The sequence below is a fragment of the Lytechinus variegatus genome, chromosome 5, assembly GCF_018143015.1.
Source record: "Lytechinus variegatus isolate NC3 chromosome 5, Lvar_3.0, whole genome shotgun sequence".
Taxonomy (NCBI): Eukaryota; Metazoa; Echinodermata; class Echinoidea; order Temnopleuroida; family Toxopneustidae; genus Lytechinus; species Lytechinus variegatus.
This window is the reverse complement of record NC_054744.1, coordinates 13,439,292-13,460,470: the sequence shown is the minus strand read 5'-3', so window position 1 is coordinate 13,460,470 and position 21,179 is coordinate 13,439,292. Positions and strand designations below refer to the sequence as shown.

The 21,179-nt window shown below is 34.9% G+C and overlaps 1 protein-coding gene across 1 annotated transcript; it reads right to left on the bottom strand.

Annotated features, from left to right (window-relative positions):
• Positions 1-1,673: 1,673 nt before the first annotated feature.
• On the bottom strand, positions 1,674-16,786 carry LOC121415386 (6-pyruvoyl tetrahydrobiopterin synthase-like). The gene is made up of 5 exons (XM_041608586.1): positions 16,644-16,786; positions 5,994-6,073; positions 5,136-5,158; positions 4,644-4,700; positions 1,674-4,064 (listed from the first exon to the last, which is right to left on the bottom strand). Exons 1-5 carry the CDS (start codon positions 16,718-16,720, stop codon positions 3,867-3,869), a joined length of 435 nt encoding a protein of 144 aa, XP_041464520.1. The 5' UTR covers positions 16,721-16,786; the 3' UTR covers positions 1,674-3,866.
• Between the last annotated feature and the right edge of the window lie 4,393 nt (positions 16,787-21,179).

Below are 21,179 nucleotides of genomic sequence, written 5' to 3'. Positions count from 1 at the left end.
TTTTTCAATTTTCTACTTCATTTGTGTCATTCTTCTCCTTTTCATAATTACCTTGCTTTACCTTTCTTCCATCTTTATTCTCATTCGCATTCAAAACATCAGTCTCTGATCTTTACTTTCTACTGGTAGATCTTATGTATTCTTTTGTATTGTTAACATCTCAAATTTCCATTTCTTATTGTTCTTTTCTCTTTTTTTCTCCCCATCTCTTTGCTTATTCTCATTATCCTTGTTCTCACTCTCTCTTCCCAATTTTTCAATCTTTCTCCCCCTCCCTTTCCTTCTATATTTTTCCAATCCCCCTCTCTCTCTCTCTCTCTCTCATGATGAGGATCTTTGTTTACAAATTATGTGAATCGTTTCAGGGGAGGGGGATTAAGATTTTTTTTAAAGAAAAGTGTTCCATAAATGAAAAATGCATATTTCTGTAAAAATGTATCATTTTATATCATAGTATTGAATACAGGGATAAATTGAATCAAACAAAAAAAAATGCATGTATGTAAATATCAATTCTTTTGTTTACAACATATATATTCACCAATTTATTCAATATATTGCACTATCTCAACCAAATTGATAAATTCATTATTGGCAACCAATTAATGTAAAATCCTAAGAGATATGGCCTAACATCAAGCCAAAAAACTAGGTAGGCGATAAAAAAATAAAAAATAGAACATCTTTGAGTACCAGTGATTTGTCTCAATCATGACTTTTAAGCCTGGGTATTCATCCAACTGGTTTCTGGGACAGACTTCAACAGGTAACAAGTGTAATGCCTCTGGCCGTCTCACATACATCACGCGATTCATCATAGCAGCAGTGCTGACTTTGAAAACTACTATGACTCACACAAGATGTTCAGAGATACTTGGTTACTCTTATTTCCACATTTTATGAATTAGACCAATACACTTACAGAGATAGGATGGTAATTCAACAAATACCCCTAATGCGGCCAAAGTTCATTGATCTCACATGACCTTTGACCTTGATCATGTGACCTGAAACTTGCACAGGATATTCAGTGATACTTGATTACTCTTATGTCCAAGTTTCAAAAGTCAGATCAATAAACTTGCAAAGTTATGATGGTAATTCAACAAATACCCCCAATTCAGCCAAAGTTCATTGACCCTAAATGACCTTTGACCTTGATCATGTGACCTGAAACTTGCACAGGATGTTCAGTGATACTTGATTACTATTATGTCCAAGTTTCATGAATGAGATCCAAAAACTTTTAAAGTTTTGATTGTAATTCAACAGATACCCCCAAATCGGCCAAAGTTCATTGACCCTAAATGACCTTTGACCTTGGTCATGTGACGTGAAACTCATGCAGGATGTTTGGTGATACTTGATTAACCTTATGACCAAGTTTAATGAACAAGGTCCATATATTTTCTAAGTTATGATGACATTTCAAAAACTTAACCTCAGGTTAAGATTTTGATGATTCCCCCAACATGGTCTGAGTTCATTGACCCTAAATGACCTTTCACCTTGGTTATGTGACATGAGACTCTAATAGGACCTTCAGTAATACTTGATTAACCTTATGGCCAAGTTTCATGAACTGGGCCCATATACATTCTAAGTTATGATGTAATTTCAAAAACTTAACCTCAGGTTAAGATTTGATGTTGACGCCGCCGTCGCTGTCGGAAAAGCTTCGCCTATAGTCTCACTCTGCTATGCAGGTGAGACAAAAACTCACCATTACCTTAAAATATAAATACTATCTATTCTACTATTTGAATTAAATGAATACCATTTAATAAAAAACAGAATATAAAAAAAATGGTGAAGCAGACAGTCTTTAGATGATTACGATTCTCTGTTGCAGGTGTAACAGAGAAATAAATCAGTGGTACAAAAATGTAAATAGTAATGAATGCAAATTATTACACAAGAGAGAAATAAGTTAATAAAAAGTTTACTGGAAACAATATGACTAGTTGTAAACACCATAGAGCAAAGCCAGCAGATTTCTTTTACAATGAGCCAATATCAAAGCTAAACAAAGGTAGTTGCAGCAACGATTTACGAGAGTCTTTCAAAATACAATCAAGACTAATTGTCAGTTGTCAACATTATCAAAGACCTGAAAATAAGTCTGTATTTCACTGTAGTCCATTATATGGAATGTGCTTTCAACTGCATGGAGCATTAAAAACATAAATAAACATATAATATAAATAACTTATACAACCTAACTTTGTGAAATCATGGAATCTAACATAAAAAATGTTTGAAATGAAGATTTCTCAGAGAGTGTTATTATTGATTGGCAAAAGACCCTACACTTGACTGGAAAGCTATGTTCATTTGCCTGATTTCAAATAATTATACCATTCCACTAAAATCATTTTATATGTATTTTTTTATTCAGACATAAAAACATCTGGATGGTCATTTTATTGGATTCTGTTTGAATTTGTTTTAAGGTTATTTCTACAACTGGCATTTATGTTTAATTAAGATCCCTTGACCATGATTTCCATATATTCCATGATTCTTTAAAAGCCTAAATATGAAATAATTGGCCACAAACTCTTAATTGCAACATCAAGTTGATTTATTTGATTTTTTCTTACAATAGTACTGTTAGTACAATTACTTAATTATGAGGCAAGATTATTATGAATTAAATCTTTGGCATTCAACTGAATTTTTTTATGATATCACTTTTGAACATGATAATTTGATTCAAATTGACATTTTATCTCTTTCAATTTTGTTTTGAAACACAAGCCCGATCAAAATATAAAATGAGCTTGTAATAAATTAACAATTAGCAGTATAGCAAGAGAATAATGCTCACAGTGGCACTAGCATGTTCTAGGTCCTGTTTCATAAGACATAACAGATGTACAATTTCTAAAACCAATACTATCTTCCAATCAGATTGAAGGATTTCAGTAGCTTTTAACTGTTATTGCAAATTTGTTATCATAACAAGTTTTATGAAACAGGCCCCTAATGAAGAAGAAACTCATTTTATAATATCCAACTAATAAAAATCCACTGTATTCACTATGCCATTGGTCGAACCGCAAAACCTTTGTCAGATCTTAAGACTCTCGCTCCACTAAATACAAATACTGTATGAGTTAGCACATTTATTATATAATATTGGAATGTATTCAAAAAGTGTGGTTGGTACAACCCTGCTCTAAAAGATACAAATAAGAATCATTTATCATTTTCTTTTAACGAAAAATTAAAAAAATTATAGTAACAAATAAATATTGATGCAATGGGTCTCACTCCTGTCTTCCATGATCATAGTACATGTAAACATTTAAAACTATTATTTTGACCAGTGAAATGATAAACACATGTTCATACCCATCACCCGAGTCAAGTGTGACAATATCTGAACAAAGTTTCCAAAATTTCAAAAGCCCTTCTTAAATATAACCTGGCAGTTTGACCCAGTTGCATTATCGGAAGGGGGAGGGCTGATGGAGGCAGGCACACATTTCATATGCAATCAACCATGGACCCTACCAAATGCCATTCATCGCATGCACCATAGTCCATGTTTTGAGTCAAAATTCTTGGGTTTTCCTTCAGCCTTTCCAGACGTAACAATTAATGCGATAACATCATTGTCCTCTTTCTCTTCTGCAGATTTCAAGGTGATTCCAAATCAAATAAACCACGATGTTGTGAACTTTGACCTCAGATGATTACAGCATCTGGCTGACATTCCAAAATTCTGTCCCAGATGAAGATCCCTACCATTTTCACAAAATCGTGACCCATGGGGGGGGGGGTCTTGTCCGTGGTCATGTTCTTCTGTTCTTCTTGTTTTAAAGCTTTAATACTTGGTTTTGTTAGCTGCAATCCTAGTCTCATTCTCCTCTATAGACGGCTATATTCTTATCAGTTTCATGAACTTTGACCTCATAGAGAAGTGATGGATCTGGAAGACACTCTGCCATTCTGTCCCAGATAAAGATAGCAATGTTCTCCACTGTGCTAACAGTTGACCCAAAGTAGCTTACATCCTTATCGAGATTCTTGTGATCGAGCAAATCAAGGAAGCCATTCTGTGGACAGGGATAAAAATGCATCTCATACTTCATCTGTGAAAAATTTATAAAGTACCTTGATTGAAGTTGGTTAATAATCTCTCCATGTTTCCATGCACTTATTCAGGTGAGTCAGAGTGGCAAGTCAAACTTGACCTCATTTAAAATTTTACTTACGTCATTTACATGATAATCAACCCCAAACAATACCTATGTACCTATTTATTTCTACAATTCAAGTTGCGGCAGCAGACGAACGGTTACAAATTCACAGATATCTGTAGAAACTTGCGGGCAGGCCAATATTTAGATTAAGAATTCAACCTTTAATGACCTTTGGCATGCTCAATGACCTTCGAACCAACATACAGGCCTTAAATTTTGATACCTTACAGGTTTCCACTCAATGGACATATTTCTATTTTACAGAATAGATGGGAAACGGGAAGGGTAAAAATCTCCCAGGCCAATGATGTGAGTATTGACCGAAGCCAGCCATCAGGAAATCCACTGACCTTGGACCCAATGTAAGCCATGAGAATCAGGCATTCTCCTAAACCTCACTATTTTATATTCATAATTTTAGGTAGCCCTTACCTTCATGTAAATCTTGAGATCTGAGATGTTCATAACCATGCCAGTCACTGGGTCAACCTGGAGGGGGGGGGAATTTAATAGGTTGAGAAAATGTTCTCATAAAGTAATAAACCAGTGCTCAATAGAAGCACAAGGCCAAAATATCAAATCAACTATATAATTTATGTCATACTCATCACCGGTTTCAATTTCAGTCACAGGTTTATTCAAATTTAAATTCTGAATAAAATGAACTAGAAAAACAAATATTGATATTTTCACTTTTCATATTGACATATGTTGGAAACCTCTATACCCCTGTATCCAGATCCATGCTATGCAATTTCTAAATTTACAGTATAAGTCAATATTTTGTGAATCAAAAGTGTGATCAATATCAATACGGATTATCTCTTCTCTTTTCAAATATGTAAATACATTGCTTTGGTTCTTTTCATAAGAGATAAGATTTAGTCAGATTAGTCAAACATAACATTAGATTTCAAAACATACCTTTCCTCGCAATGTCAGCTCAACTATAAGGAAAAAAAGAAGATAATATGACAGTCAAGACTGTTTTAAGCCAAGTCATATCTTGTGATAATTTGAGTACAGTTTGTATTACAGTCCATGTGGGCAAAAATGTTTTCTGATCCTCTCTTCTGAATACAATTTGTATTTTGTCTAGTTACCCAAAACTACAACTGCATGGCAATTCAAAATTGTGTCACTACTTTTTTAAGATATATGACAAAACAAATAAAATGGTTCAATTCAATTCTCTTTTATTGTCATGTAATTTGATAAAAAACGCAAAACTGTTACCAGACTCATGTCACAGTACCATAGCAAAAAAGTGCATAGTAAAAGAATATCAGTCACAAATAAATACATCAGAAACAGAAAATGCCAAAACAATCCAAGAATACAAAGAAATAAACGTAGGAAACAAATAAAAATCAGTGCAAGTAAAAAAGAGTTCGAAGACGCCACAAAGCAGCGCCCTCTAGAGTACTTGTAATTGTAACTATATATTGTAAATTTTAATAATAATTATATAGGGTATTTATATTGCGCACATATCCACCTTGTTAGGTGCTCAAGGCACTCCTATATTACCCAGCTAAGCTAGGCGTTCATAGCGCACACAGCTTTTTAAGGAATTACTTCCTACCGGTAGCCATTTACCTCATCTGGGTTGAGTGCAGCACATTGTGGATCAGTTTCTTGCTGAAGGAAATTATGCCATGGCTGGGATTCGAACCCACGACTAACTTACCCACGACCCTCTGTTTCAAAGTCCGAAGACTAATCCACTGGGCCACAACGCTCCACAAGAAAAGATAAGATAAAGAAAGCCTTCATACTAACCTTTGTAATTGTGACCATGGCCATTAGGGTTGTTACATTTACTGTACAGTTTGAAGTTTTCATCATCACTTAGCTCTGAACTGTTAAAAATAGGGAAGAAACAAATGGTGTCAGTGATCAATCCAGTCCAGTTAGATTTAATCACATCTTTTTGTTATTTTTACAAAACAAAGCACTAAAACAGAACTATGCAAATAAGTCGATATAAAAATCATTGTTTGAATTTTTCGAACACATGTCATTTTATACAGATTTGACCAAAATTACAGAAACTTTTCATTGAATTACAATAGGTTCGTCTATAGGGATTCCACATTTTCAGAGAAGAAGCAAAGTTATCAAACTGCCTATACATAATGAGCAAAATTGATTTTATTAAATACATTTAATGAAAACAAAACAAATACTGCCATAATCGGTTCCTCATTTGCATACCAACCAGGATGTATATCTTTTGTAAAATTAAGCGAAACTTTAGTACATGACCAATTTCTAATTTAACATCCACGTTTGATTACACCTAGACTGAAAAATTATTTTGGTCAGGATATGCTCTGCTGCAATCTTGTCTAGCTTCATGGCATCCCTCCCTCCATAGACTAAAGTAGACTATCCCATAAGCACCACAGGGGGGGTAGACATCAACACACAAATGTGATTGGATAGCTTATTAATATCTTCAAGCTGCATTAGAAACATGACCATACACCAGACACTGTCTGTTTGAAATCAAAACTATAATTAAATAGGGTGAGGCAGCTCACACTTTTCCCCATGGACACTGTAGTTAAGCATTGTGCAAGCCATCACCATTGGACATTTTCACGGTAACTAACGTTAGGCCTACACGGCACAATTTTACACACTTTTCATTGTGTGTATGATTATCTCTAAAACAACAAATGATGGGAGTTTGCTTTAAAAATATGAGAAAAGATGAAAGTATGATGAGAGAAAAATAAATTAAAAAAAAAAATCAAATGAAGACGGTGATCTGTTTTTTCAGATTTCAGATTCAGATTCAGATTTTATTTCCAACAGAAATAGCAAATATACAAATCATTTTCATACATTTTAACAAATATTTACAATACATTAATGATAATAACATATAAAAAAAATACAAAATATTTTATAGAAAAAAATTATAATACTTTGGAAAGAAAAGTATCTGTGGAAATGGGGGATTCACTCAAAAGCATCGCTTGTATAATGTGAACCCCCCTAAAGGAAGAGAATAGAGGAGAGAGAGAGAGAGAGACGCAATGGTTGCTATTTGCCTACGAAGATTTACAGAATAGATGAAAAAGAACAGGATAACTCACAGAACAAGACAAAACGAAGAAATAATAAAAATAAAAAAGAAAAAACAAAACAGGACGACAAAAGTAGAATAAACGTAAAATAGAATCAGGACAAATTACGACCGAAAAGAGAGGATAAAACAAAATGATAAAGACAAAAACATAACTTGAAGTCTGAGAGGAGATGATAACAAGCGGGAATTAGTAATGAAGACCTCGGTAGGATTGAAGTAAGAAGTTTTTCAGTTTTCTTTTAAAAGAATGTATGGAAGGGCTGTTTTTTATGTTAATGTCGAGGGAGTTCCAAAATCTAGGACCATCGAACATAAATGTACTCTTTGCCAATAAAGTTCTAAAACGGGGTAAATGAAATTCGTTAGATTGCCTAGTAGGGTAATTATGAAAAGACCGATTAAGAGGAAACATAGAATCAAATACACGTGGAAGTGTGTTTTTGTCAAATTTAAACATAAATTGTCCTAAATGAAATAAGTATAGGTCGCTTATCTTCAGCAATTTGCTATCAAAAAATAGTGGGTCAGTGTGTGAACAAAAAGCTGAATTATGAATAACACGAAGGGACTTCTTTTGCAGTAATAACAGTCTATCTAAAATGGTTTGGTGGGTGCTGCCCCAGGCAAGTATCCCATAATTCAAGTAAGGCAAGATCAGGGAAGAATATAGCATTAAAAGTGATGACGACGAAAAATGATATTTTAGTTTATTGATAATGCCAATATTTCGCGAAATAATCTTACATATACAATCTATGTGGTATTTCCAGGAAAGCTTATTATCAACGGTAACACCGAGAAATTTAATGAATGTGACACTTTCTAAATTAGTGTCATCTAAAACAATGTCCATGGGAAGTGTATCAATGGAATTGCTAAATAGCATATATTTAGTTTTAAGTAGATTAAGAGACAATTTGTTGGATCTTATCCATTGTGTGACTTTTAAAAGTTCATTATTAACAGTATTTACTAAGGTATATGGATTTTTATGGGAATAAAATATATTAGAATCGTCTGCAAAAAGAATGAACGAAAGGATATCAGATGATTTACAAAAGTCATTAATATAAATGATAAATAATAAAGGGCCTAACAGACTGCCTTGCGGGACTCCACAATTAATGTATTGCATGTTGGATGCATGACCATTCAAAGATACAAATTGACGTCTGTCGGACAAGTAGCTTCTGAACCACTCCAAGGCCTTCCCGCGCACGCCATAATGAGAAAGTTTATGTAATAAGATATCATGGTTAATGGTGTCGAAGGCCTTGGAGAAGTCCAGAAAAATGCCGACTAAATGTGAGCAATTATCAAAAGCGTGGGCCACTTTATCAACGAAATTCAATAGTGCATGTTCTGTGTTGTGTTTTTCTCTAAATCCAAACTGAAAGTTAGAAAAAATATTGTGAGATTTAAAAAAATCAATTGTTTTGCTATAAACCACTTTTTCTAAAATTTTTGACAAGGATGATAATAAAGAAATTGGGCGATAATTACTGACACTTAACTTGTCACCCTTTTTGTACAATGGAATGACCTTGGCAATTTTCATGCGATCAGGGACTTGACCGGAGGTTAGAGAAAGGTTAAAAATATATGTCAAAGGATCGATAATTTCAGATATTATACCTTTTAAAATAAAGTTATTGACATCATCATAACCAGGACTTTTTTTATTATTCAAATTAGATACAACGTCAGTAATATCTTTTTTGACTACGGGAGTGAAAAATATTGAACTAGAATTAGGTGTACCTAGGTAATCATGAAAGTGTTTTGTTGAAGGGGAGATGTCTCGAGCTAGGTTAGTTCCTATAGATGAAAAATAGTCATTAAAAATATTAGCTATATTTTCAGGATCACCAATAATATCACCGTTAGACCTAATTTCAGTTATATCGGACTTGTTACTGGATAAATTCATGGCTTGTTTAAGAACTTTCCATGTGTTTTGAATGTCGTGTTTATACAGAATTATTTGATCAGTAAAATATCTTTTCTTTGCCAAACGTATTGTTTTAGTTAAAGTATTCTTATATGTGGTGTATTTAGTTTTTGCCTGAAGAGTACCTTTAAGTTTGGAATTATAATATAAACTGTTTTTTCTGTTGATTGAACGCAAAAGTGCTTTGGATATCCAAGGAAGTCTCGGTGATTTTTTGTAGTTAGTTTGTTTATCTTTTACTTTTGGAATATGCTTGTCTAATTCACTGTTAAAAATATTAAGAAAGTTATTGAAGCATGTGTTTACATCGTTATTGTTATAAATAGGCGACCAGTCAACAGATTCTAACGAAACACCCAATCTTGCAAGATTCTCGGGAGTAGGTCTCCGCCTTGATGGCTTGGAAGGATTAATACACGAATTTTTAAGGGGAAAATGTGACATAATGGGAAAATGATCTGTCAGATCGGATAGTATTATTTCAGAATCAGGAGACGGCATGATGTTACAAAATATGTTATCAATGAGGGTTGCAGAGCGATCTGCAATGCGAGTGGGTTTTGATATTAATGGCAAATATGAAGAAGTCAAAAATGTTTCAAGAAATTCATGGGCAGTATTGTTGCTGTCATGCTTCAATATATCGATATTAAAATCTCCTAATATAAAAACATCTTTGTTCACCAACAATGGATTTCTAACTAAGTTAGAAAGATAAAGTAAAAAATCATTGTGGTTGGAATTTGGTGGTCTATATATAACACCTACAATTATATTTTTGGAATTTAGGACATTGATTTCGATAAAAAGTGACTCTACATATTCATTCATAGTAGTGATTTCGTCATGAATTTTGTATTCATAATTGTGGGAAACATATAACGCAACACCACCGCCATGTCTATCTTTCCTGTTATTAAAAACGAAATCATATTGATCTAATGCAAATGGAATATTGGATTCATCAGTTAACCAAGTTTCTGTAAGTCCAATAATGGAAAACGAATGTCTAGATGAATTATTGTCTAAAAGCAGTTGGAACTCTTCGAAATGTTTATTTATGCTTCTTATGTTTAAATGTAATAAAGAAAAAATATCTTTGGAGAATTGTTTACTAGTGTTTTTGAATTGAAGTTCAGTGATGTATTCTGATGAAGGATTGCGAATTAAGTCATGATCAGTGTGAAAATCTAGAAGTTCTGATGATGCATTGATGTTGTTTGCTACAAAGTGGTTGTACGCCAAATTAGCCTGAGGGTTGCCATTTGAATTATGTGTATTCAAATTAATGGAGAGGTCATCATTACTCAAGGAATAAAACGGCATATCAGTTAAAGTATTCACGGAAGTACAGTTAGTGTCTCAACATTCACTACTACTTTCGGCATTGAGTTGGTAAAAGAAGAGTAATTAAAATAAAAGGTCCTGTGTGGGAACAAATAAGTAACAGAGATACATAGAAACACGAACACATAAAAACAAATAACGAATTCATAAAAGTTCGAGAGAGGGCAGCATTTAGCAGAAATCTTCGTAGGCAGAGCGGACAAACGCGTCAGAGAGCAAAGATGGTAAACATACATCATTGATAATTACTGGAGAGATGCCCAAAGAAAAAAATCAATATAAGAAATGCAAATGATGAAAAATAACGATAACCCCATACAGGTTGGCAAATAACAAGATTAAGCATATCAATATAAGCAAAATCCATATTGTGGACATGAAAAGAGGCGACAATAATTTTTGCCACGTACAATTGAAAATAGATAAAATTGTTGCTGTTGCTAATTTTGGTAAAGACATGCAAACAGGCAATTTTCTATGAAAAAAAAATATACACCAGAGCAATAAATACATAACAAAGGAGAGTACGCTATACCAGGCCAATCAATACCAATCACCCAGTCTAAATTTTAAAATTCATGAAAACACAAGAGAAAATTGGCAATGAGCATTTTAAAAGCTTCCATGAAAGCAATGAAAAATACAAGAGCGTCGCTTAGCCAAAGACAAGCTATACTTAAACCGGTCAGGGTCGAACATTCACATTTGAATAAAGCAATCTCAATTGAGTCAAAGTATGTTTAGAGAATGCATTATTATGACATAATCGGGAAAAAGGCGTGTAACAAATGTACGATTAGAAACATGCATCAAAGTATTGAACAATGAATAACAAACAACAAAAAAAAAACGGAGATAAAAAAGTCGAGGAATACCCATACTAACCAGGGTCTGGTATTCACATATGAACAAGGTACTTTCATGCTTATTAGGAATGGCATTGTTGTTCTTTTTTGTAAATGAATGTGGTAAAAGCTTACAAACAAAATTATGCAACGATCGCTTGACCAGAACCAAGCATGCAATTTTCACTACCCATAACAATTGGGATCTGGAGTTCTGGCCAAATGCATGCTTAGAGAAAGTGATCATTGTTGCCATTTTATAAGTGTGAACAACAAAGGCATGCAAACAAGGCAATGTATATCGATAAATAGGCGATGGTACATCAATAATGACATTTTATCAAAACACGCGCGGGAAATCGTTGAAAAGTCATTTCAAGAAAAAATACATTATAACATAAAGCACTGGATAACATTTTGAGGCGCTCATCCAAAACCGAGCGGCGCCCAAAACCAACCGATACTGCCTTTTACATTCAAACTTTAATTACCCCCAATTATAATGCACTGCTTAAGAATGTGGTTGTTATGAACAGGGTAAATGCATGCAAGCGAAACAATTCGTAAGTTGCAATTATATCCAAAGGGAGAATGCCTGAAAACACGCGGGAAATTGTGAAACACAAAAGCATTTCCCCAAAACATGCGATAAAGCGCGAGATTGATGAAAGGAACATTATATTCCTAAGGACATTGCTCGGCCTTGGTTGACTACCTGAATATAGTCACCAAAACCGAGCAATGCCCATACCAACTGGATTCAGGTGTACATAAACAATTACCTCCATACATTCGTTGAAACAGCCCAAAACATGCAATTAAAATATATTATCGCTCAACCAAACCGAGAAATGACCATACCAGTCAAGATTAGGACTGGTGTTCGCAATATAACATCCTTCAAAACATGTTTTAGAAGAAGCGGTAATTGTCACTTTGAATAAAAGACAATGTAGAGTCATTCGAATAGATCAATCTTATGTATAATTTGGCGATGGCGCTTAAAATACTTTAAACGCGCGGGAAATTGCTTAACAAAAAAAAATCCGAAAGCATGCAATTAAAGCATTATAAAGCATCGTCCAACCAAAACCCAACGATTCCCAAACAGAGTCACGTTTTTAAAACTGAGCTATAATTATCTTTAATGGAGCCCTGAGAATGTCATCATTGTATTTGAGAAAATGAACAAGGTAATGGCATGCAGTCGAAAATACATTCCTATGTCTTGCAATTTAGTGTACATGGGTGTTTGTTTACTGGGTCGAAAATATACTATGAAAACATTGAGCATTTCCGACAAACGTATAACAAAGCATTAAACATGGTTTAGGTGCAACGCCCAACCAAAGCGACCTACGCTATTTCGCCCAGAAAAGACATTCACATTACTATATATACATACATGTTTTGTTTTTTTTAAAAGAGAAACCGAAAATTTGAATATGAACAGGGTAAAGGCATGCAAACATGTATAATTACCAATTCATCACATGCAGGAAAACGCATGGGGGCAACGCCCAACCAGAACTGAGCGAAACCCATACCATCCAAGGTTTAGCGTTCACATCTAAATTATGAATTGCCCCCCCCCCCAAATCTCATCAAAGGAATGAGATAGTCGGATCACATAAAAAAATACAAACACTCAAATGTATGCATAATGAAGTACATAATAGATGGTATACTTTATTTCAACTTGGCATGTTTACACACGATAATATTGCATCAATTTATGTGATGTTGGATGTTTAAAGGTATGCAGTGCATGAGAAGTACAAAACAAAAAGGGGGGGTCACAGTGTATGTGATGAGATGGGCAATCAGGTTAAGAGATGCTTTAACAAGCGATGTCAATACGACCCAACTGTAGGGCATGCACATTTTTTTTGAGCAAGAAAATTGCCCTATAAGGAAAAGCAATTGTGCAGATGAAAAACCAGGCATATTCATGTCAATTGACATGCAAGTTATTTCTATTTAGAATAAAGGGAGGAACTATGAAAAGTAAAGCTGAATATCAACAGTACTAAACACATCCATTATTCTCTTGACCATTTTTTCATGGTTATTGAGAGACGAGTTTATTATTCAATCTTATATAAAGATTAAATTGAAGAGTGTTAAAGGGAAAGCATACCCCGAAGAAAACCCTGCTGCAAAAATAGCAGAAAAAACAATAAAAAAATACTGGCGAAGGTCTGAGGAAAATCCATTACAGAGTAAGAAATTTATTAGAGTTCAAAACTCTGGATTTGTGACGTCATAAACGAGCAGCTGCCCCATGTGTTATGTAATATAAAATGTATGAATTTCAAATTTTGTATGATTCCTGATGACTTAATTTTGTTTTCTTTTCATGATCTGGTGTGAAACGATTTGTCTATTGATATACAAAAGTTACAGTGAAAACCATTTTCAATTTTTTGAGAAAATGACATTTCATTGATTTTTTACCATTCGCTATGTAGGAATGCTGCTCGCACATGACGTCACAAACGAAATATTTGAAATTCTAATAACTTTTTAATTATTTGATGATTTTTTTCCCAAACCCCAGGCAATACCCCTCACTATTCCCTCCGCCATCCCCACAACAAACCTTTTGTCAGGGCGAACCTCCCCTTTAAACCCAATTGTGAGGTTTAGTGCCCAGTGAAACATAATTTATAAAATAAGCATAAAAAACATGTAGACATAAACGCTATAAGTTTCAAATTTGCATACAGCAAGCAACATTATGAAATACTTTTTTGGGTTATCATTCATTACAATGAATTTGATAGTTATCAAATTTTCTTACCATCAGTCAGACAGACCAACTAACGTTGTCAGAGACAAACATGAAAATATGTGATTTTACATACATATCAAAATGACAGTGAGAGCTAGACGTGAATAAAATGAAGATTAATGAAGATGCAACTTTTGAACTAAAACTGTATTTTTAAAAATGGAATATACAGATCTCTGTATATCTATGAATTGAATATCCATCAGCTGCTTCAGACAAAAAAAATAATTATAGTGAGGTTATACATGTATTTGGATTTCCTAGGGAAATCCATCTGTGTTTACAAGTCTCTCTTATGCATATATGGGAGGGGATTCAAGACTCCGAGTCCAATGATGAAGTAGACCAAAAGCTTCAGTCTCTGTATTTTGGTTGTTCCGCTGAACTACGTTGGCTCCACTCACCATACATAGACTGAAGAGCTTAGGGGCCCGTGGCTACAGACAACGTATAGTGAACTAGCGTTTTATAGATCGCGATTTAAAACTTTTTTTTTTTAGCGAAATTTACAGTTTCATGGTTTCCATTATCAGGGAAATATAAATAACTTAAGTAATTGCATACATGTACCTTGGACCGGGGTTATAGAAAAACAATCCACTGGATGATTGAGAAATCTGTCATCTACGACATTTTCACCTGACCTGAAGGTTTTTCTTGCAAGTTGCCATCTTGAATGACGTCATTATCGTTATTAACTTAATAAATGTCTCGATATATCACGATTATAACTAGTATCATTTGTCTTTGTGTAGTGTATCGTATTATTGTATTCATATATTGCCTTGGAAGTGTGCTGGTGGAATGCAATATCGATATCACATTCATAAATTGTTGACGCCCTCTCCGTTCGTTTGTAAATATTTCATACTTTGGCTGCCGTTTTGATCGATTTTGCTGTGTTCTACCCAACTAAACATCGGTAAAGTATATTTTTCATGCATTTTCATCTATATCGTTTAAAGTATTTTAAAATTGAATAATTACATATTTTTAGTTTGTAGTTTTCCTTAGACTGTGTAACTTCGATGTGTAATATTACACCAAAGTTTGGACTCTGGATTGACATAAGTGTGGGTGTTATAACAAATGCGAGCCCACACGGACACTTTACCATCGTAGGGACAGTGATTTTCCGCGATCGCGGAAAACGGACGGAATTCACGGAAAATGCTTTTTGAAACAGAAAGTGGCATTTCAAACGGAAAATCACGGAAAACGCATTTTCCCTCAAAATACACAGAATAGCAACAGAAATTACTCCAAAATCACAACAAAATGAGAATATTAAATGGCCACAAAACCCCAGAAAACACGATCTCACTTCGCTACAATCATGACAATTCACAAATCATGACTGCACCCGACATCAGCACACTCGATTGTACAGTACCCCACGCCCGTACCCGGCCTGCCGGCCGGGTTGGGCTTCACTGCACTGTACCAAAGATCGTTCCAACTATGAACGGTCGTGTGTTGCTGCCCTCTACGTTTGAAGATGTAACAGCACGATATCGTGGTCTTAAAATCCAAGATGGCGGATCGGCAAAAGCCGTTGACTGATGATAACGATGTCAAAAAACCCCAAATTATCGATGAAAAATCATTTCACCGTGAAATAATGCTAATGATGTGAGAGGTGAGGATGTATGCATGCTAAATGTCTTTGTAAAAATATTATTTACACCCGCATAGATCCGATTAGAACGGATTCTATTGTGTTGTTGGTACAGTAGCAGATACAAAGTTGGACTAGTGCGAGTGTACGTGTAATTTTGCTATTCAATGTGGAAACGGAATTGTCACTTTTCCGTGTGTACAAAGTCTATGGGGAAACGGAATTTCCGTTTTCTGACGTGCTGAAACGGAATTTGAGATTTTCTGAAACGGAAAAGGCAATTTTTTGAAACGGAAAATCACTGTCCCTACCATCGGTGAATGGGGATTACAGTAAAATGTCGGAAATTGTTCAATAAATCCCCAGAAACGATGGTTATTCCTGTCTAATGATGAAGAAGAAAAGTAGGTCTACCACAATTGTCAATTTTTTTTAAGACATCATCCTCATGCAAGACTAGATCTAGATAAAGTAGCACTTTTTTGTGTGGGTTTGTGACGCTTAATATGGTCACTATTCTCACATCTAACACTTTTGAAAACAACACACCTTCACACGTAAAATGCAGTAAATATTAAAGATAGACCAACAGCAACAGGCAACAGTAACACCACGGAACGCCAGCGGAATATTAGGACCCAGCCTGCCCGTCTCGCCCCGTGACTTAGCGTGGCCGTGTCGTGGGGTTCGGGCCGGAGCCCGCCTGTCTGAATTAATCCGATGGTCAGGATACATTTCTTGCCTCTACGTTTATTATTCTCAGTTGAATTGCCTTACCTGTGTAATCTATGACAAGCTGAAAATTGCTCTATTCTCGTCAAATAAACAACTTTTTGCCTTTCTTTTGATGTCATCGTCAAAATAACAAATTCATCCAGCAGCAGATGGCGGTATGGTGAACTACATATCACAAAATAAAATGGAAAAAGAACTTAATTATGAACATCGGGGACCTGTGACCTGAAATGATGGGGACGGAGAAGATTCAAGAATCTTTTATTGGTCAATGTAAACATACAAATAAATTTGGTTTCCAATGGCTTTAACAATAATTATACAGCAAGATGAAAAGTACAATATATCATGACAATATTGAAAAATTTACATAAACAAGCAAAATGAATTATTAACTTTCTGCAATTATGTAAACGTGGATGAGGATAACAGGTTTGTATGCTGCTGTAACGCCCCCATCCTAATATATGTGGAATATCCATCATTAAATTTCAGACACAATAAATGTAGAAGAAAAAGTATAGATAATACACTTTTACAAGACAGTGGTAAAAAGTCAGTTAGAAAGAAGGAGAGGAAAACAGAAGAAGAAGAAAGAGAAAGAGTAGTTTTCTGGTCACTTAAACATCCATTGGGCGCTTCCCTCCCCCCGAAGTTGTATAAATTTGAACCCCCTATAAAGGATAAGATCAAATTCCCATACCGCTTTTATTCCCATTTCCCTTTGACCCCCCCCCCTCCCCTTTGTCTCCGTCTCCCTCTCTCTCTCTCGTTCAATCTCTATTTCTTTCTTTCTTTCTTCCTTTTTTTCTTTCTTTCTTTCTTCTTCTTCCTCTTCCTCTTCTTCTTCCTCTTCATCTTCTTCTTTCTTCTTCTTCTTTCTTCTTCTTCTTCTTCTTCTCCTTCTTCTTCTTTCTTCTTCTTCTTCTTCTTCTTCTTCCTCTTCTTCTTCTTCTTCTTCTTCTTCTTCTTCTTTCTCTTCTTCCCTTCCCGAAAAATAGAATCACATGATGTTGTAAATCAATTGTCCACACTTAAATTCTTTTAATAAGAAGTCACCATTAACACTAGACTAAGAACCAAACGAAGAAAATAGTATGGTTCTTATTTTCATCCAATATGTTCACTTTTCCAATGTTGGGCTCCTTAATTTAGATCAATTTGGCTCCCCTGATTTTAAGACCCGTGTTTAACATTTCCCCGAGTTTACGATCGGATTTGTACCCCTGATTTAATGTTCGTCTGAAGTTTTGGTATAAAGGGTCAGTCAGTAATAATTATTCCCAACTCCCAAGTATCATCTAGCATTCTAATATTACAAAAATATCGTGGTCATTGGATATTTCTTCAGCAATTAAGATCAAATCAAATCATTTCAGCCATTGAAATTCAATTTTGACACTATTAGCCATTAGAATTGCACCTTTATCTGTAATGTTTTTATTTTCATGTAAAACAGCAATTTGACCATTTACTTCACACATTTAGTAATGCTATAATTATCTAAAATCTACATTCAAAAGTTGTTTCATTAAAATTTCAGGCCCATTATCATTCTTGAGAAGGCAATGTCAAAAATATGCAGATGTTTCATTTTGATCAGGGAGTAGGCACCCGATAAAAATAAATTTGGATGTAAAGTCGATAAATTTATCAAATAAAACACATTCGAATTTTTACTCCCTACCAAGATAAATCTTTTGTTACCGTTAAAAAGTTTCTTAATGTTCACTTTGGCTAAATCTTCCAACCTACCGTGGGTACTGCCACAAACCCCAGAAAGAGCTCTTAATCTGTAACCTTCAAAGCGCTCTATAACGCCCCACCTCTATGGACCCTTCCTACATTAAGCTCTACGTTCATTCACTGGCATAAAGGGGGGAGTCTTGTTTCACTAGCGTACCTGCAAGGGGGGGGGGCAGGAGGGCACTCTGCCCCCCCCTGACGAGACGAGTCACAACCCATGCAAGGGACGTATCCCCCCTCCCCCCGACGAGCTTAAAGACTTTTTTTTTGCTTGTCATTTTTTTTTTCTCCTATGAAATCCTATACTTGTGACCCTTTTTTTTATTTTTTTGCTTGTCAAATTTTGGGGCGGACGAATTTACCCCCCCCCCCCCCTTTGAAAAAAATCCTAGGTGTGCCACTGTTTTGGTCCCAAATCCAAGGGGAAATAAAAAAAATATTCAATTCAATTCAATTTATTTATTTTCTCACCATTATATAAAAAAATTACAATATGTACAAGAATGAAACTAACATGTAAAAGAAAAAAAAGAAAAAATACTAAAAAGTTCATAAGAACTTGTAAGTTGTAGCTCTCAATAAAACAAAGTAAAATACAAATGAAAATCAAATGAAAAATATACACACAGCATCAGCAATTACCAGCATACATACAATGGGGACAGTCGGGAAAGTGTAGAATTAGGCAGGAAAAAAAAATCAATATTGACTTATATACACGTTCTTACCTAGGTTTTAAATAAGGTTAATGTAGTTGAAAACTTGATATTATCAGAAAGATTGTTCCATCAACGAGGGTGTCATAAACAATTCTTTTTTAATTTTTTGCACTAAAGCAAAATTCTAAAATTTGTTTGTTTAACACAGAAAATGTTAACAGGAAAAATTGATTAATGGTGTATTTCCGAAAGTTGTGTTTGAATTAAAAAAAATTTAAAAGGTATTGATAAATTACTTATTTTGGCCTTGTGATGGCAGAATTATTGATTGAGTTGCGTAATAGAAACGTATGTATTTAATTTCTTTAAATAGGAAGGACTCACTAGCGTACCTACGGGGGGGGGGCAGTCTGCCCCCCCCCCGTGACGAGTCACAACCCATGCAAAGGACGTATTCCTGCCGCCCCCCCCCTCCGACTAGCTTGAAGACTTTTTTTGCCCCCCCCCCCCGACTAGCTTGAAAACCCTTTTTTTTTTTGCTTCTCATTTTTTTTGGCGGACGGTTTTGCCCTCCCCCCTCTGGAAAATCCTAGGTACGCCACTGGAAGGGCTATAATGTATTCAGCTCTTGCAGGTTCTTTTGTCGTAGGTTCCCGGTTCTAGCAACGGGTGGAATAAACACTTAGCATTCCAAGACCCGCCCGAGGTCAATTGATTGTACAGCGCACCTAATTGCTGTGCAGAGAGTAGGATCACTTTCATTTTGTTTCTCTTTGTGTTCTCCTTGATATGACCCTCAGTGTTAATTGATTTTGGAGATTTCCTACCCACAATGGTTGTGAGTCTATTTTGTATTTTATCAGTATATTTCAGCTTAAAAAGGGAAAATGTTAGATTCTTCATTCTAAAAGGTAATTTTGGTCTGAATTTCTAATCCAGATTTTGTTGTAATAATTATATCAATCAAAAGCCTGTTTTCTGTAACTTTATTAGGCATAATTCTACGTTGTGAGTGTTTAACAACTTCCGGCTTTAAATAATTATCACAAATATATTTCAGTAATGGAATGGTTGTGTTTCAGTATTTTTCAGGAGTGAATTTATGTCAGTTTTTCTAGGATTGATACATGTATGCTGATGAACTAATACTATCTAGATGTTATGTTGATGCTTATTAAATAATAAGAAAGACATGTATTGATTAAATGATTTATAAAAGTAATCATTGAAATGTTACAAAGTAGAATTTGCCATTTTAGATAATGGGAATTTGTTAAATTTTCAAGGGAGCTGTTACCCATGGACAGCTATTTTATTCTGGGGCTACATCCATAGAAGCTTTCAGTTTTCGTCAGCCCTGAACCAAGATGACAGACAAAACTTGAGTATTCAACACAGTTCAGCATGCGACAGGTCGAAAGCGCCTTGACTTCGGTGACTCCATTCTTCGACAGATCCGACTTCGTGGATCTCCGACCCGGGATCTCCGATAACCCTCGACACACGTCATTCTACGTCATCGGTATTCAAGGTCATCGGATAACCGCTACTTCAGTCAACTTATCACCATTTTTTCATCGACATCTCATGGACTGCATCCATGATTAATCAGGGAAGTCCTTTAATTTAATAAATTCTTAATATTGTCTGGACAAATTATTAATTCTCCCATCCATTACTCATATTTTTTTTATTCAAAAACTGACATTCTAATTTCATGAAATCATTTTTTTATCTTCTGAAAGTCAATATCATATGTGAACTCATGTTACATTTATTGTTGAAATTTCCATGGAAATGAATCGCATTTGTAATAAACAACTTTAAACCGGAATGATTATTGTGCAGCGCAATTACTTATGTGTACTTCGACTAGCTCTCTTCACTTAAAAAAAGGATGCTTGGGGTTTGTGAGATTGTTTATGTGATTTGGGGTGATTGGTGACCAAATCTTTAGGTAAGCAAAAGTTCAGGTTTTTATCCTGACAGAGGGCCACGATGCCTTGATGAATTAAGTAGAATTTGAGTTTTAACTTGGGGATAATGAAATTCATTGCTTGACCCGAGTATTATGAGAATGAACTGAACGATTTATGAGAAACATTTGGGAGATGTTAGAAGGGATTATGTTGCCAACTGTTCGTATTTTTGTAATATAAATGTCAGCTTTTTG

Bases quoted from the DNA above. Each gene is read 5' to 3' on its own strand.
- LOC121415386 (XM_041608586.1), bottom strand. From the start codon at position 16,720: ATGACATCAAAAGAAAGGCAAAAAGTTGTTTATTTGACGAGAATAGAG. The intron at 6,074-16,643 runs GTAAGGCAATTC...TATTTTTAACAG, and splicing joins GCTTGTCATAGATTACACAG to TTCAGAGCTAAGTGATGATG. The intron at 4,701-5,135 runs GTATGTTTTGAA...CCCCCCCTCCAG, and splicing joins AGCTGACATTGCGAGGAAAG to GTTGACCCAGTGACTGGCAT.